Source organism: Eleutherodactylus coqui, chromosome 6 (genome assembly GCF_035609145.1).
Source record: "Eleutherodactylus coqui strain aEleCoq1 chromosome 6, aEleCoq1.hap1, whole genome shotgun sequence".
NCBI classification, from domain to species: Eukaryota; Metazoa; Chordata; class Amphibia; order Anura; family Eleutherodactylidae; genus Eleutherodactylus; species Eleutherodactylus coqui.
This window is the reverse complement of record NC_089842.1, coordinates 14,417,198-14,429,556: the sequence shown is the minus strand read 5'-3', so window position 1 is coordinate 14,429,556 and position 12,359 is coordinate 14,417,198. Positions and strand designations below refer to the sequence as shown.

General features: G+C 48.5%; 2 protein-coding genes across 2 annotated transcripts in view; both read right to left on the bottom strand.

The window, feature by feature from the left end:
- Positions 1-916, bottom strand: part of CROCC (ciliary rootlet coiled-coil, rootletin) — a 47,005-nt gene extending 46,089 nt beyond the window's left edge. Inside the window, exon 1 of the mRNA XM_066606333.1 lies at positions 693-916. The gene's annotated coding sequence lies outside the window, so the exon portion shown is untranslated. The remainder of the gene's footprint in view (positions 1-692) is intronic.
- A 2,301-nt stretch (positions 917-3,217) lies between these two features.
- NECAP2 (NECAP endocytosis associated 2) lies at positions 3,218-12,359 on the bottom strand. Its single transcript, XM_066606329.1, has 8 exons — positions 12,218-12,359; positions 12,050-12,150; positions 10,687-10,791; positions 10,532-10,613; positions 10,071-10,179; positions 8,958-9,090; positions 7,437-7,524; positions 3,218-6,975 (listed from the first exon to the last, which is right to left on the bottom strand). Exons 1-8 carry the CDS (start codon positions 12,307-12,309, stop codon positions 6,933-6,935), a joined length of 753 nt encoding a protein of 250 aa, XP_066462426.1. The 5' UTR covers positions 12,310-12,359; the 3' UTR covers positions 3,218-6,932.

The window sequence follows — 12,359 nt, the reverse complement described above, 5'->3', positions numbered from 1 at the left end:
AACAGATGCCAAGTGTGAATGTAGACCAGGCACTACGTCGCGTGTACGAAGAGAACAGCGCCTCACTTATACACTAATCTATAAGACTCCTTTCATTCAATGGAGACAAAAAAAAGTGTCATTTTGGCCTCCATCGGGCTAATATATGTATTTTTGAACTGTATGAGAAAGATGCAGCCGCTCGTTGGGCCTCTTTATATGACTGTATTTTAGCGCCATTTGCTGTGTTTCCATAATAGCAGATTTTTTTTTCCACGCAGATGAATGATCCAACTGGAAAGAAAAAATTGCTGCGCTCCTATTCTCGTCCGTTCTCACGAAGGAGCGCTGCGCGGTGGTTTTTGCACGGGGGCAACTAGCATCCGGCCATATATGCACATGCACCCTGAAAAAACCTATATACTGTGCTGTTTTTTTCCATAGGAGTCTATGGGCAACGTGCCTGCCTATACAGTGGCATATGTCAAGCAATATTCCCAACATTTACACTTAGGAGGCTTAGGATGACATATACTGGCCCCAATGGCCTGAACTCATCACTGAATAGATGGGAACAGCGATTTTAGTTTTTGTCTATGATTTAAGAGTGTCCAAATAACAGCATCATGCTGCAGTAAAGCGTCTATATGTGCTGTGAACGCAGATGTGTGAAACCATGTGCCCCCTCTGGGCAGCAGCGATAGCCCACTCACCTGTGTGCAGGAATCTCAGCTGCCCGGTCCCTGCCAGTCGGTGGCTTCTGTGCGTCTGGCCAGGTCACTTTCCTTGGAAGCAGGTGGCTGTCATCCCCACCCCGCACACAATCAATCAATTTAAGGTCTTTTGTTCTGCGCCCTGGTTACCAGGTAGTGAAGCCCAGTAATCCCTGGGATCTAAGCTTATTAACATGGAGCCCTGTGCGGCTGGTAAACACAACCGCAGCAGCACAACCTGTGTTTGACGGGGTGGAGGATGTTGCCAGGAGAGAACTTCATGAATTTAAGTCACAGACGCGGTCGCCGCTCCATTGTCTCCATTACACCTGAGAAGTAACTGCTCAACTCAGCGAGCAGGAGGTGCGGCGCTGAAGGATGGACCCCGAGGGCACCGAAGGCGCAGACGCTGCAGTCGTCTATCATACAATGCCAAACTAGTTCTAAAAAGAGGTTGGGGGAACGTATTTACAAAAAGGTGTTTCTTTTTTATATCCATTCAGGAAAGCTGGGTGATACCCAATCTGACCATCTTTACAGCGTTCATCACCCAGAACATATGTGTAACGATGCAGGGAGCCTCATGTCATACCACTACATTAGCTTTCTCCAGCCACCGATCCGGGTCTGCGTCCCAGTATCCAGCATGCCAGATACTAGTCCCAGGTGAACAGCGCCCCCCACAACACCTGCATAAAAGTAAAATTGCTCCCCACTAACAGGAGGATCCATCATCTGCCTCCAGACAGTGACCCCCAGAATTCACATTACATAGCGAGATTTAAGGTGCGTTTAAATGGAACGAGTATCATTAAAAAAAAAGTTAAATAAATCACTGAATTGTTCAAATTTGAACGCTAATCATTCACGGCCAACAACCGAACAATGAATGATAATTCATTCACTTATTGTTCATTTCATGTAAGCAGAAAAATCATCATTGGCTCATTAATAGAGATGAGCGAGTATACTCTCTAAAGGCAATTGCTCGAGCGAGCATTGCCTTTAGCGAGTATCTCCCCCGCTCGAGACAGAAGGTTCGGGTGCCGGCGTGGGGGAGCGGTGAGTAGAGGCAGTCAGCGGGAGGGAGAGATCTGCCCTCCGTTCCGCCCCGCTCTCACCCGCAGCTCCGTGCCCACTGCCGGCACCCGAACCTGCAGTCTCGAGCGGGCAGGTACTCGCTAAAGGCAATGCTCGCTCGAGAAATTGCCTTTAGCGAGTATACTCGATCATCTATACTCATTAATCATTCGGTTTAAATACCAGCTGTTGTCATTAACTAGTACAGTGAATGAACGACTAAACGATCTGCCTGTATACAACCGGCTGCACGAGCGAACCTAGACGCTGTTCGTTTGTGGGAATGACACATCGTTATGAGTAAAAGCACGTTAAGGCTTTAAGTAAAATCACGTGCTTTCACAAAACGCTGCGTCCGAAACCGCCCGTGTTTGAACACGTTACAGTGTTTTGTTTTGTTTTTTAAACACATCCCATTATTGTGATGGGTGAAGAGAAGCGTTAAAAAGGGGGAAAACAGAGCAGACAGCGCTTGAAAATCGCAGCATTAGAAACGGTGTTCGAGCTCTGGTCTGCAAAGCCCCATTGAAATCAAGGGAGGCGTTGTACCGCAGTAAGCGTGGAGCCGTGGTAAACCGTGGGCTGTGTGAGAGCAGCCTTAAGGTTTGTATAGATTCTCCTTCTCTGGGTCTAAGATATTGATGACCCCCCCTGATCATAGAATCAATATCAGATCGATGGGGGCCAATCCCTCAAAACCCCGCCAAACAGCAGATTGAAGAAGCACACCGGCCTCTTCTGTTCATTCATCCCATGGTGTGAGAGCAACTCAGTCCCATTCAGGTTAATGAGATTGAGCTTCTATATCAGGTACAGACGCTACAAGATGTACGGCACTGTGCCCGGTATGCAGGGAAGAGGCTGTGGTGCTCATCCAGGTGCAGCAGCTGATTGGCAGGGGTCCCGAGCCACGCACCCCACCGATCTTATATTCGTAACCATCAGTATCTTAGGCTTCCTGCACATGGGCGTATATGCATTGCAGACTCGGAGGCAGGCTTACGCCTCCAGACTCCGCAGCAAATACTGCCCATAGCATTCAATGGCAAAACACCATTTCATCTCCACGAGCAGAAATAGATTGCGATTTTTCCGCTCGCGGAGAAGAAATCACAGCATGCTGTGATTTTGTGCAGGTTACACACGGCCGGCTTCCAATGAAGTCAATGGAAGCCGTCCGTCCCGCAGTACTTCCGCAATGAGCACTGCAGAAATATAGTGGGATACGCAGCACTCCCCAGTGGCGGCAGGCACATCCGCAGCAGACGTCGGACAGGTATGCAGGGGTCACCGACTGGGCACTGGGTCGAACTCTGCTGCAGGAATCCTGCATGCGGGGTCCGACCCGCCAGTGTGCAGGAGGCCTTAGTCCTGCAAACCCCCTTTAAATAATATTAGGCATATTCCCTCAATGGGCCATTTTTAGAATTACGTAACCCCCAATAAACAGCTGATTCAGTTTATTAGTAGAGAATCACATCATACAAGCACTACAAATAACAGCAAGACAAAAAAAAATAAAACACACTAGATGGCGCAAACAACAAACTCGTAGAGTTATGTAAAAAAAAAACTAAACGGAACCTCGGCATCATATAAACTCTTATTACATTCTGTTTTTATTTGTGAAATTCTCTGCCTGTTCATCCAGAGCTTTCTGCTTCCCATACAGAATGCCAGTGAATACTGACACACTGGGCGATCAGCTGAAGAGAGGGAACAAGAAAACACAGGCACATAAATATTAGGTGTATATGCCAATCAGGATGTGTGGGCAATGGATTGGCGCTTCGTGGTGGTCACCCGGCACCCGAACCACCCAGATAATGACTCAGACGACATTAGGGAAAATCTGACACAGGAATGGAGAAAGACGATGCAGCTTCTTAGGGTTACTGAAATAAAACTTTATTCCAACATTAGAAAATCTTCATAAAATTTCACAAAAATATTAAAAAGAGATAAAAGCCCTAAAAATCAGCAAATCCAGAACATCACCCGATTATTAGTAAAAGCACGAAAGTAGAGATCACTGCAGCTACAGAAAAACGACACTTCATTGGTCTGAAGGAAGATCTGGTATTAATGGTCCATATACAAGATGGGAATGTTATACATAAGAGAAGGGAGGACACTGAACGCTCCAGAGATAGTCAGCTCTTCAGCCGGGGCAACAAACATGGCTTCTGTGATGATCACATCACAAGTTAGAGGGGGTGTCGGAGTTTACACAATGGAACAAGCTGCAATAAATATCAAAGAATTAAAAAAAAAAAAAAAAAAGTGTTACTCACTTGTGGACCCCCACTGCCCCCCGCTGGTCTGTTTAGTTTGCTGTAGTGATGTCGGACCGTATATCCACGTTACCACTCTACATAATTACTGGCCTCAAGAGGTGCCACATCATTCCTGAAGCAAACAGACTGGCGGGGAATTTAAAGGGGTTGGCTAGAATTGAAAAAAACATGACTATTTTCTTCCGAAAGCAGCGCCACTCCTTGCTGTGGGTTGTGTGCGGTAGTGCAACTCAACCTATACTCTTCAGTGGAGCTGATGTGCAACACCACACCCAGCGCATGGAAAGGTGTAGCTCTGTTTCTGGAAGACAGGAGCCGTGATTTTCTAATCCTAGACAATCCCTTTAATGGGCGAGTTATTGTTTTTTTTCTTTACTTTATAACATTTACTGCAGTCTCTTCCCTTTTGGAAACTCTCAGACAGCCCTTTACTCCAGTCACTTTGGAAGGCTTTTGATTTCCTTTGATAATGCCGATTCTGAGTGACAGGTCTTCTACTGCACTCACATCCAGGGCCGAGCAGTGTAGGTGCGATTCCAGTAGCTGCATGACAAACACTAGAATATCACTGAGAGTCTCTCTTCGTAGACTTCTATGAGCAGCATTAGACAGCACCCACGCATTTCCTGTGTTCTGTTTTGGGGCCTCTGTTACTAGGGATGGACTTCATAGAACAGGCAATGGAGAGCAAGTCAGAGGGAAGGGAGACCCCCAACGGCCATACATGTGGTTCCTACTTAAAGGAAACCTGTCAACTATTAGCACCATAAATTAAAGGCCCATTTAGACATAACAATTATCGATCAAAAGCCATCTTTTGAACGATAATCGTTATGTGTAACTGCACTGACACTGTGCCGTTTTCATTAATCCGCCGCTCATCATGGTCTTTCAGCATGACAACCATAAGCCTTATCAGGGATTCACAGCGGGATACAGCTGATACTATTGTTATAACTGTATCCCGTTCCCTGATGACAGGCTGGGTATGAAGAACAGAGCGGTCCAGTATAACAGCCGGGCGCTCGGAGCGGGGAACAGCTGTATGCAGAGAACAAGCGGCCCCCAGCTTGTCTTCTGCATCCTCCGGAGCCCAACGTTTGAGTGATCATCTTGCGATGTAAATGACAACGATGTCTTTTGAGCGATAATCGTTGTGCCTAAATGGGCCTTTAGTCATTGTGCTTATAGTTTAGGTGACGGAGTCTGGAGAGCCTCTTTTCATACTCACCCGGTCCCCCGTTCCTGGGGTGTCAACGCATACAGCGCCATAGAGAGTCATGCTGGCTGTGCATGCTAACTTCGCCGAGCGACACTACAGAACGGGGTGGGGGACCGTGCGAGTGCTCTCCGGACTCCACGTCACCTGAACTATAAAGCACAGTAACTTACTATATGCTGCTTGTAGTTTATGACAGGTTCCCTTTAAATTTTACCATTTCCCACAGCTGAGAGCCGTGTACAGTCAACCAGCAGGGGGACAGCACTGGGATTTGCAGTCTGAAAGAGATAGCAAAATGACAAGTGCAGCTCTGGATGTGACTAGAGTATAAGATATGGTGCAACTCATTTGTAGATTTTACCTCTAAAACGATACTCTAAATGAAGCCAGATGGAAGCAAAGAATACATAGATTTGCCAGCATCAAACTCAAATCCTTTCTGTCCTGTCCCGGAACATTATACCAACCCTCTCACTATAAATAAATCTCTTTATAATCTGATTCTCTAATAAAACATAAAGTCATTTAAAATCTTTGGAAATTTTCATTGCACCAAAAGCTATGAAGAGGAGTGGAAATATATACAAATGTGAAGGCGTGCATGGAGCGGCGGGGAGGGCATGTGTGTCCACATCAGGAGGGTGACGGCAGAAGCCCCCAATCTACATTCAAACATGGTGAAAAAGGCACTAGGATCAGAAAGCGATGTGGGGGCACCAACATCAAGCACTTAGGTCAGGGGGTACACAACTCTAGATACAGCAACTGGCCAAAAGACCCCTGGAGGGACCATCAGCAGAAAATACAGAGCGACTGTCAAGCTGGTAAAAGTTCTATCCAGTCATTCCTCAGGGTTCTAAAAACGCTGGGTGCCTACCAACATGGCCGCTATTACCAAGTATCCTGGGATACAGAAACTGAGGATGTACTCCTGCAACCCAAGACACGGGAGGTGAAGTGACAGCCCATTAAGAATCCACAAGGGCAACAATATAGGATTTCACCCAGCTTTCCCATATACAGATAGATCTAATAGGCTAAACAGAATATTAGCAAAAGAGGCCGACTAACCGCGTAAACCCAACTTCAGACTGGAGATACCATTTACTGCTTTTTTGGGGATTAACTCTCTGCTGGCAGTTTTAGTCAGCGACTACTTATAGCCTCTGAATAAGATGATTAGGTCTTCCAAATAAAACTAGAATGAGTCCGGTCACACATGAGATTAGGGGTTGTTCTGTGTCCAGAGTTGTGCCATTTTTAAGTAAACAGTTTAAAGGGCTCATGCGATTGTCCAGAAGACGGGAGCACCAGCTCAGGAGAAGCGAGCACCATTCCTCCAGTAGGGTCCATGTGGTTCCCAAACAAATTCTGATCCCAGCAGCAGAAGACACCAATATCTGAGTAGAGAAGACGCAGCATTTCATGGGAGATACCGACCCAGAGAAGTTAGTGAACAGAAAACCTCCCATCTGTATCAGACGCCATCCATCACTGAATCCAGAGGAGCGATGCCAGAAGCTGTGCAGCCTCTACACCATTACTTATGTCCACAAAATCCAAGATTCTCCAATGCTGCTCTCGCCCATCAGATAATGACCCCCACGACAGAGGGATAGCACAAAGGTCCAGAATGAACCATCAGAACTGAACCCACCCAGAGCTCGGCTGACTGGGTGCTGAACTGTGGAGAACAAAACAGAGAAAAATCGCATTACAAAGAAAAGAGAAGGAGATCCTCCAACATGAAGAGCCAATCAGGAACCATAATGAAGCCCCAGGCCAAAAGAATGAGTAGTACAGTGCCCCTCCCACAGTGTCACAGATCCCAAGTATAACGCCCCATTTACACGTAACGATGATCACTCAAAGTCCGTTCAGATGAACAAATTTGAGTGATAATCGCTCACTATTTGTCCAGTTTGTTAAGCTTTTCAGTCAGCTTAAAAGCCATTGTTGGATTGCTGGCCTCTTGTCCCGTGTAAATGCTCCCCGCTTAGCGCTTCCCATAGAAGGTGAAGTGCTGAGCGAGAAGCAGAGGAGAATCCCGCGATCTAGTGGTAAAGTCTTTGTGTAAACGCTCTGCACATGTAAAAGGGCGATAAGAACTGACTGAAAAGTAAATCCACTGTGAATCCAACTCACCCTGAAGCCGTTGTGAAATCTCCCCAAGCGTCTGTAGAAGACGCTTGTTCTGTGCTGGAAGAAAAACTCCCAAAATCAAAGAGCAGCCCTGTAGTGGAAGAAACAAGAATGAACATCTCTACAGCAGAGTAAATCAAACAAGTTACTGACAAACATCTGTGATGCCGCTTATCTCCAGAAGAACAAAGGATGGGACGGGTCATAAACCAAACGGTCCACTCCAGATTTCTCCTCACAGCAGACATACGGGTACACCCCAGCTGCCCACATGTCGATTTATTTAACAAGTGCCTTCTAAGGGTCCTTTTACACGGTATAACCTGTCAGGTGTAAATACTTGACAGGTTATCTTAGCGATGATAGTTCCTGTACTTTCACACAGGAACAACGATCACTCAGTGAATGGAGGTGGAGCGGGCCGAGGATCGTTCCGCCCCGCCTGCCTCCATTCACGGAAAACAAGCAGTTGTTTATAGATAAACTACTGCCCGTTTACATAGGCAGATTGGTAGTTCAGTTTTTAGGCATGCATAAACTGCACAACAAACGAATTATCATTCATCGTTTAGTGTAAAAGCATGCACAAACTGAAAAACAATCATTCATTCAGATTCTCGCTAACCGCAGCAATCTAAACAATTGGTCTGTCCATGTGAAAGGGCCTAACAGGTTATTCTCCAGATCATTGGAGAACAGCTAATATTGTACCCATCCACAAGAAAAGCAGTAGAGAAGAAGCCAGGTTCCACATAAAGAGCTCATACTGAGCATTAGACTTAAAAAGGGTTCTCTGAGACTTCTACTATTGATGATCCATACGCAGAATAGGTAATCAATAAGTGATCGGAGGGGTCTGCTGCTCAGGATTCCCGCTGATCACTGGGCCCGCTGTAAGTGCAGACAGCACTAGAAGCAGGTAGAGCTGTCAACATTGGAGCAGTCTGGTTTGGTACTACAGGACAGCTGCAACTGAATTCTATGGGAGCCATGTCTGCAGTACCAAACCAGGCCGTTGCAAAATGGACAGCGCCATCTGCTTCCAGCGCTCACTACACTAACAACAGGCCTCGCAATCAGTAGGGATCCCAAGTGGCAGACTGTTGATCCACAGTAAAAGCCCAGAATACCCCTTTAAGTCTGGGATAGGGTGGTTTCACAACTACGCCTGGCGTTCTGCTTTCCTGCTCCGTTCAGGGAGCTCTCCGTGGCCAAACAGCTCCGTCTCTGGACAGAAATGAGCAGCGTCGGACGGACCCCATTGGCTATAATGGGGTCCCGTCAGCTTTCCGACCAGCTTTTGGACGAAAGAAAAAGAGCTGATGCGGTGCGTTTTCTTCCGGTATTTTGAACTGGATCTATGACGGAACCTCTGGCCGGTAGTTTCGATGTGAACCCGGCCACAATCATATATTTCTGTTTTCTCTCAGAACAGATATAGGGGTCTATTATATGGACACTGGAGTTTCTTTCCACCGTCAATCTTCTCTGTGTTGCTCTATGGCACAACATTAAGCGAAGTACCTGGGTCAGCAGCCGGCTGAGAGGTGCTCTGGTGAGATGCTTTGGTGCCTGGTGGTGGGGGCAGCAGGCTGGGTCCACTGCTCAGAGGTCGCGGTTTAGCAGCTACAGGGACGCCCTCTTTTTTCTTCATGTTCTGAGGGAAGAGATGGAACAAGCTGTCAGAGCTGGCACTCAAAGGGTTAAATGGAAACTATGAAAGATGGACTCCAGAAGGAAGGCTGCGTCCTAACACTGCGAAGATAGGTAATTGAAGAAATGCAATAACCTAGAGTCATTAAAGGTGTTGTCCCTCTTCTAGCTGTTGTGCTCTAGAAAGCTCGGGCCCAGATTGGAACTGCAGGCTGAGAACCATTCATTTTAATAGGACTCAGCATGCAGTACTACCCTGTGTCACTGTGCGATTTAAAGGGCTGTCTGCTTCCTGCCGCACAGGAGAAGTCTCATCACACTGCACCTATTATGTTAAATCCCAGACTCCCCAGCATACATCTGCGAGATGCTGTTTCATCGTGTGCTTTCCTGCCTGCGAGAACGGACAGGAAGAAACCCATCTATTATATGCTGCATCCCATAGGCATACATGGGAGACACACAGACAGTATAGACAGAGTCGGGGGAAGCTTTATAACTGCAGCTCTTGTCATTTACACAAGGCAGACGTTATATATTCAGTGGCACTGTATACGTTAGGGGAAGGCATACAGAGGAATGAGAAGGGCGGAACCTGGTGGGAGATGGGATCTGAAGTAATCCTGTAGTTCACGGGAAACCAGCCACCCAGGAGATCACAGAGTGATCACATTATACCGAAACTGATTTGGGGAAAAAAAAGGACCCTGCTGAGGACTTAGCATTATATAGCCCAAAAAGGAAACTGCTGGACGCTGGCACTTTTCCCAGAATACACATCACCTATCCCATAGATGATGGAAGCCCGACCGCCAGTACCCCAACCAATCACTGGACCAGGGGGATCCGAATAGTTGTGTGCTGAGGAGGAGCTTGCACGGAGCGGTGATCGAGCTTGTGCCTCTCTGTTCAGAGTCTATGAGGACAAGTGATAAAGGCCTTTCCTAGCTGATAGAACACCAGTAGGAGCGCTATAAGACGTACTGCTATGTTGATCTTAATGGTCTGTCCCTCCTTGAAGCCGAGGTCCAGTTTCGGTGTAGTATCCGGGTTCTGAGCTTGTTTTGCAAATTCTGTCTGCTGCTTCACCCACCTGGAGGAGAAAAACCCGGACAGGATTAAATCAAAGAATCCTGCTACAAGGATTACAATGTAACAAGAAGAACAACTCAAGAAGCCAGGGGGAAGCACGGACCCTCCAGAGGCTCCTTTATCTCACATCAGTCCAATAACTATACAAGATCCAGAGACGCTATATATTATACACTGCAGCGCAGGAAACTGACAAGTGCCGCATCGTCACATATTCTGGGATTTCCTCATTAATCTCTGCTCTGGTTTCTTTCCTGTTGTGATATTCCTCATTCTGGTGCAGTTCTGTGCTGGAGAGACTGTCAGACTATCAGATTAAAGAACATTATATAGATTTCCCCTTTGAGACTCACTTGAAGTGATCCTGTAGAGCCACATTGAAGTCAAACGCGTCTCCGCGATCAGCAAATCCCACTCCGATGAATGCCCGCCGCCCTGATGAAGGGAAAAGAGCAGATAGGACATGGAAGAGAATCGCTGTACGAAGTAACGCCCACCGCGCACTCACCGTTCTCATCCTCAATGCAGATCACAAAGTAGCGGCTCGAATCAACGACACTTTCCACAGCGATTCCTGGAAACTGCTCCACTGGGGCCTGAGCGAAGAGCTCCCCTGCAGACAGAGGCCGGGGTGAGAACTACAGACACTTGGATGGAGTGTGGGCAGCGCGCAGCGAGATGGACGAGGCAGCGCTCAGAGAGAGGGACGAGGCAGTGGGCAGCGCTCAGAGAGAGGGAAAAGGGGTGCACTCTTCATGCCCCGCTATCCCTGCAATTACACGTCTCACCGCTACGGTACCAGGTGCGCCCTTTTCATGCCCCGTATCCCTGCGATTACACATCTCACTGCTGCAATGCCAGGTGCGCCCTCCTTATGCCCAGCTATCCCTGTGATTACACATCTCACTGCTGTGGTGCCAGGTGCGCCCTCATGCTGCCCAGCTAACCCTGCAATTACAAGTCTCACCGCCGCGGTGCCATGTGCTCCCCCTTCCTGCACCGCTAACTTCTGGTAACTGGGGGTCCTATAGGAGGGCCCCTTTACATACGCCCCCAGGTCCTTGAGTGTCACTATCAGGGTCTGAGGGCTGACTGTTGCCTGAAGGGGGCGCTGACCCCCATATATCATCAAGAAACAAGCGGCTGTGACTCGGCTCAGGGGCAGAAAAAATGGCGCCCCTCCTACAATTTTAATGAGTCGCGGAGCGCTGAGCGGGGAAATCAGGAACCACAACGCCAACATCGGAGATTAAGGCTGCATCCTTATAAGAAGCAACTAGACGAAGAAAGGTGAGAATGTGCAAAAGTATACACACCCCGAGCCGCCATCTTTACCTCATTCAGGAGATGCAACGGTGTCTGTGCCCAGATAACACGCATTAGGGTGATGCGGCGGTCTGCAGGCATTATACCATATAATATACAGGGTCCTACTGCCCCTCCCCCTCCGATATTACACCCTGCAGGGGGTCCTGCTGCCCCTCAGATATTACACCCTGCAGGGGGTCTGCTGCCCGTCCCCCTCTGATATTACACCCTGCAGGGGGTCCTGCTGCCCCCCGCCCGATATTACACCCTGCAGGGGGTCCTGCTGCCCGTCCCCCTCTGATATTACACCCTGCAGGGGGTCCTGCTGCCCCCCGCCCGATATTACACCCTGCAGGGGGGCCTGCTGCCCGTCCCCCTCTGATATTACACCCTGCAGGGGGTCCTACTGCCCGTCCCCCTCTAATATTACGCCCTGCAGGGGGTCCTGCTGCCCCTCCCCCTCTGATATTATACCCTGCAGGGGGTCCTGCTGCCCCTCCCCCTCTATCACCCATGGGGGTGTCGCTGACATTGTTACACCCCGCAGGGGGTCTTCTCATCACCTGAGTTCTTGTCTTCCAGCTTTATGTACGCCATCTTCCCCAGGGCCGTGATGCGGAGGCGGCCGCTCCAGGCCGGCTGGTCCAGCTGCCATTCCGCCGCTCTGTGGAGGTAGGAGACCGGTTACCTCGGTCCAAGAGCCTCCGCCGCACTCCCTGCGCCCCACTTACCTGTACCCCCGGTTAGACGCTCGGGGTGGGATCCGGTAAACGTGAACTTCCGGCTTCACACACAGCACCGACTCGTAATCACCGTCCGCCATCTTACTACACCCTGACTGCCACCTCTCTCTGTGGTAACAAGGCAAGCAAG